This window comes from Chiloscyllium plagiosum, chromosome 11 (assembly GCF_004010195.1).
Source record: "Chiloscyllium plagiosum isolate BGI_BamShark_2017 chromosome 11, ASM401019v2, whole genome shotgun sequence".
NCBI lineage: Eukaryota > Metazoa > Chordata > Chondrichthyes > Orectolobiformes > Hemiscylliidae > Chiloscyllium > Chiloscyllium plagiosum.
The window spans coordinates 10375770-10381557 of NC_057720.1; the positions used below are offsets into that span (position 1 = coordinate 10375770).

General features: G+C 44.0%; 1 protein-coding gene across 1 annotated transcript in view; it reads left to right on the forward strand.

Annotated features, from left to right (window-relative positions):
• Positions 1 to 5788, forward strand: part of LOC122554701 (calcium-activated chloride channel regulator 1-like) — a 104381-nt gene that overhangs the window by 47393 nt on the left and 51200 nt on the right. The window contains exon 12 of the mRNA XM_043700079.1: positions 4397 to 4624. Coding sequence (XP_043556014.1) covers positions 4397 to 4624 — 228 coding nt within the window. The remainder of the gene's footprint in view (positions 1 to 4396; positions 4625 to 5788) is intronic.

The window sequence follows — 5788 nt, forward strand, 5'->3', positions numbered from 1 at the left end:
TTAACGTCGGTGAGTCTACTACTGTTGCAGGAAGGCCGTTCCATGCCCCTACTACTCTCTGAGTGAAGAAACTACCCCTAATATCTGTCCTAGATTTATCACCCCTCAATGTAAAGGTGTGTCCCCTCATGTTCACCTTCACCATCCGAGGGAAAGGTCCACCTGAGCTAACCCTCTGGTTAATTTGTACATCTCAATTAAGTCTCCTCTCAATCTTCTTCTCTCCAATAAAAACAGCCTCACTTCCCTCAGCCTTTGCTCATAAGACTCTCCTTCCATACCAGGCAATATCTGAGTAATTCTCCTCTGAACCATTTCCAAAGCATCCACAACCTTCCTATAATGCGGTGACCAAAACTGCACGCAATACTCCAGATGCGGCCTTCCCAGTATCTTGTATAGCTGAAGAATGATCTCATGCTCCAAAACTCAGTGTCCCTCCCAATAAACACCATGTGCCTTCTTAATAACCCAATCAATCTGGGTGGCAACTTTCAGGGATTTATGCACCAGGACACTGAGATCTCTCTGTTCATCCACACTGCCAAGAAGTTTACCATTCGCCCAGTACTCTGCATTCCTGTTACTTTTTCTGAAGTCAACTACCTCACACCTCTCTGCATCACCGTTAGCCACGGGCGAGCTCCCAGAAGACTGGAGGGTAGTGCCATTATTCAAGAAGGGCTGCAAAGAAAATCATGGGAACGATAGACCAGTGAACTTAACATCTGAGATGGGTAAGTTACTTGAGAAGGTTCTGAGAGATAAGATATACCTGCATTTGGAAAGACAGGGTTTGATTCATCAACATGTGTGTGATATCATGCCTCACAAATTTGTTAGAGCTCTTTGATGAAGTGACTAAGAAGGTTGATGAGGGCAGGGTAGATGTAGTCTATATGGATTTCAGTAAGGCCTTTGATAAGGTTCCACATGATAGGCTGCTCTGGAAGGTTAGATCGCATGGAATCTATGGGAAACTGGCAAATTGGACACACAACTGGCTTGATGGTAGGAAGCAGAGGGTAATTGTGAAAGGGTGCTTGTCAGACTTGAGGCCTGTGATTAGTCGAGTGCTTCAGGGGTCAGTACTGGGCCCATTGTTGCTTGTTATCTACATCAGTGATCTGGATTAGAATGTCCAAGGCATGACTAGTAAGTTTGCAGATGACACTAAAACAGGAAGTATTGTGTACAGTAAGGAAGGGTACCAGATACTGCAGCAGGACCTTGATCATTGAAGGAAGTGGGACGAGAAAAGGCAAATGGTGTTCAATGTAGATAAGTGTGAAGTCTTGCATTTGGGTAAGTCAAATCAAGGTAGGAATTTCATGGTGAATGGTAGGGCCTTAAAGAGTGTAGTGGAACAGGGGGACCTTAGAACTCAGGCGCACATTCTCTGAAAGAGGAGTCACAGGTAGACAGGGTAGTGAAGAAGTCTTTTGGCACACTGGCCTTCATCGGTGAGGGCACTGAATATAGACTTTGGGAAGTTGCAGCTGTACAGGATGCTGTTGAGGCTGCACTTGGGGTATGGTGTTCAGTTTTGATCACCTTGTTTGAGGAAGGATGTTATTAAACTGCAAAGACTGCTGAAGAAATTTACATGGATGTTACCAGAACTTAACAGTCTGAGTTATAGGGAGAGGCTGAAGAAGTTGTACTTTTTTTCTTTAAAGTGTAGGAGACTGAGGGGGGATCTTATGGACATGTATAAGATCATGAGAGGCAGGGTTAAGGTGAATACACTCAGTTTTTTTCTCAGGTTTTGGGAATCAAGCACGAGGGGGCATCAGTTTAAATTTAGAGGTGATGAATTAAAAGGGAACCTGTGGGGCAAAGTTTTTATGCAGAGGGTGGTATGAATATGGAATAAGCTGCCAGCAGAAGTGATTTACTTGCAGGCATCTGGGGATAGGCCCTCTTTCAAAGTCACTCAGCCCCTGAATGAGGCGCCAAAGGCTAGGAAGGGGGTAGGTTGCTGAGAGCCAATCTTTCTCCACTTTCTGCCAACTGTCCTCACCCAGTTACCGTCCTTCCTCCTTTTCCACCATCATTCACCTATATTCCGAGGTTCATTGTTTATTCAAAGCCTCGTTTATGTGTCATACCGGCAACAGCTACCACCTAGCTCCTGGCACTGCTGAATCAAGAGGAGCAACTCCTCTCTGATTGGCTGGCAGCTCCATGCTCACACCCTTCCCACCCCTCTCAGGGTCCTTCATCCTGGACCAAGGCTGACCTGGTAAATGCCCAATTTGAGCAAGATACACTGAGTATTCTTGAGAAGGTGTGGCACTGGGGTCACGCATGCTGATACCAATAGTTGAAATCACTGCTGCCTCCTCAAATTCCCATCAGTAACTCTAACTCAATGTAAAATGATTTCATAATGCCGTCTAGTTTATTCCATTTGATAATTGTGTGTTGGCCCTTGGACAGGCATCATTGTAAGCTCTTTATACATTACAGTTTAAAATTAAAACTAACTGACCTAACCCTAGCTCTATTGCAGCTGATGGGCCCACGAGACAAGTCAGATCCCAGAATGAAATCTGGTTTCATTGTTTTTTGCTTTGGTTTAGCTGACTGCCTTAAATCCATTGTCAATGTAATTCCAGGCACATTCAGGATTATCCAGCAATTGTTATCCAATCTCAAAGATTTGAGCAAGAAGTGAAGCTACCTGTTTCCCTTTCTTACTGTGCAGTAATAACACAAATGGTGTCCATCAACAAATACACACTGATATCAAACCAAAAACACAGTGTCTGACATTAGGTGTAAGTTTGGGCTACATTTGCTGGATAAGAGTGCGAGGAATAATGCCGACAACTGGTTTAAGGTCGTCCATCAGGCTTGCAGTGTGGTGCCCTTGTGTGGGCTGGAAGTTCCATGTAATAACACACCAGGCCCGTGACAGACAGAAATTACATGTACACACTCTATCCCTACTGCAACTCAACAAGTAGGTGACAGCCGGTCATTGGTTAATTTCTCAGGGCCTGACCAATTAGAAACAACCCACTTGGTTAAAAATTTAACAAATTTGACTGTTAGCTGTCAATCAATATTAATGAATATATTTTCCATGGCAATGTCTCTACCAATCCTGGTAAACCTTTTCTCTCCGCACTCTAAAACATCCACATCCTTCCAGTACACAAATTCCAAGGGCAGCCTGACTAAACTTCTATGAAGCTGGAGCATAACTTGCCTATCCATACATTCAATCTGCTTTTTTTCTCCCATTACTCAAGTTCTGTCCAAGCAAACAAGTATTGAAGTTATTACATATATGTATATAAATATGTAGAATATATATATATAAATTACACACCTTTCATTACAGTATCTTAGGTGTCATATTTGTTTATAGGTTCTCAAACAATACAATCCACCTAAACATTTACTGCATTATAAAAACCTTTTCCTCATGCTGCATTTTCCCCACAGAACAATGCATGATGTTCATGTGTTTGTTCCTTTTCCAAGGAGGTGGTCACACCTTTAGGCCAAACCAGCAAAACATTAATCATTACTAAATTTCAGACCAAAGCCAAAGGAGAGAAGAGAGTTTGAACAAAACTGTTTGGCAAGAGACTCAGAATAAAACAAGATGATAAAAAGAGCAAATTCATGGGCAGAGAGAAACAACAGTTTGAACAAGAAGAAATGAACTCAAAGAGGAAAAATTCAAATTGAAACAAGAGGCAGAAATAAAACCAGAAAATGCCAGAACCCTGCTGCAGGTCAGGAAGCTGCTCTGGAAAGAGAAATGTCAGCTACACATCAGATCATGCTGCTTGATAGTGTTGGTGCTGGGGAGATGATTCCCCTGGTCAGGAACTCTACAAGTACACATCATTGGCTCAGGATGGGTTGTTGGCCATTTAGGATCAGTGGTGCTGGAAGAGCACAGCAATTCAGGCAGCATCCGATGAGCCTGCTCGTTGGATGCTGCCTGAACTGCTGTGCTCTTCCAGCAGCACTGATCCAGAAGCTGGTTTCCAGCATCTGCAGTCATTGATTTTACCTTCTTGGCCATTTAGGACTGGGTTGAAGCAAAATTTCTTCACTGAGAAGCTTTGGAATTAAAAGCTAAAGTACAGGTGAAATACAGCTGGTCAGGTCATATCTGTGGAGACAGAAAAAGAGTTATGTTTCTCATCTAATATCAGACTCGAAACATTAAGAGTTCCTGTGTTTCTCCCTGTGTTTCTCTGTGTTTGTATGAGTTTCTGCACACCTATTCCCCCACACCATGTAGCCAAGGCCAGAAACATGTCCTGTGGGAAATTGGAGGCAAGTCCTGCAGATCAAGGTGAAACGGTCATGCTCATTAAGTCTGTGCGGTCTGGGTCTAATTAAGATATGTGTCTTCCTCATCATGCAGGCAAAATTAAAACAAATCCACCAAGACCTTCAGTCAATGTGGATGATCTTGAGGCTGACATAGGAGATTTCAACAGGGTCAGATCAGGAGGATCCATTTCAGTTGCTGAAGGAACACTCAATGTTGACATTCCACCGTGTAAAATCACAGACCTTCAAGCAACATTAGCTCAAAATAAAGTTGTGTTGGAATGGACTGCACCAGGAGAGGATTATGATGAGGGAGCAGGTAATTGTTGTTAAACATTGGCCACTTATATGGATATTTCCTTTGCGGGACTGAATTAAATAGATTGTCGGTGAATGCTGATGAACAGTGGAGATATCCTATACAGACAAAATGCACTCACCAGAGGAAGAGAGTAACCATGTCAGGTCATAGTGAGATGGTGAATGTAGACAGGCATGATGGCTCAGTCGTGAGCACTGCTACTTTACATTGCTAAGGACGTGGGTTCGATTCCAGCCTCGGGCGAATGTCTGTGTGGAGTTTGCATATTCTCCTTGTATCTATGTGGGTTTCGTCTGGGTGCTCTAGTTTCCTCCCACAATCCAAAGATTTGCTGCAAAGATGAATTGGCCATGCTAAATTGCCCATAGTGTTCAGGGTGGGTTAGGTGCATTAGTCAGTGGGAAATGTAGAGGAATGGATCTGGGTGGGATACTTTTCGAAGGGTCAGTATGGGCTTGCTGGGCTGAAGGGCCTGTTCCTGCACTGTAGGGATTCTATGATGACTCATTGATTGTGTTCTACTTTAATCAATAAATTGGGATGTTTGTGTTTTAATGTAACAACGTGCTGTTTTTCCATGAATGGTAAAGTTCCACAATGACAGTATTCCACTATTTGAGTCGCTTAAATGGGCAATACCCACTTAATACTACATTCTGCTGCTGCTAGTATTAATCTAGTGGTGGGGGAGGGACCCCATTGCAGAGGGCACAAGAAGCAAAGCCTGGCGTATTGGCTTGGAGCTTTCTAGAGGGGTTCCCTCTTTCAACGATACTGCATTAAGGGTTTAGATGGGAGGGGTGTGCTGTCCACTGGCAGCCAGCCTTCCCATTGCACCCCTCACTCCCTCAGCTTGAGTTCAAACTTTCCAGCTTTCCCACCCAACAACCCAACATCCAGCAACCCACTTCCTGCCATCACTTACCTGGGTCCTTCCTTGGCCCTCAGGTGTATGCAGTGCCAGCAGCAGCCAATGGTTCCCAAGTGTCACTGAGCAACATCGATAAATTGGCCAGCAGCTCTCAGTGGATGGGTCTTTTCCAACGCACAAAACCTTTCCCCCCAAAAATCTGGCTCATGACAGACCTGCCCAGTGCCTGACTGGCATAAGATGTGGCGCACTTTTCCAAAATGAGATGAAGCATGGGTTGCTCTGCTGTC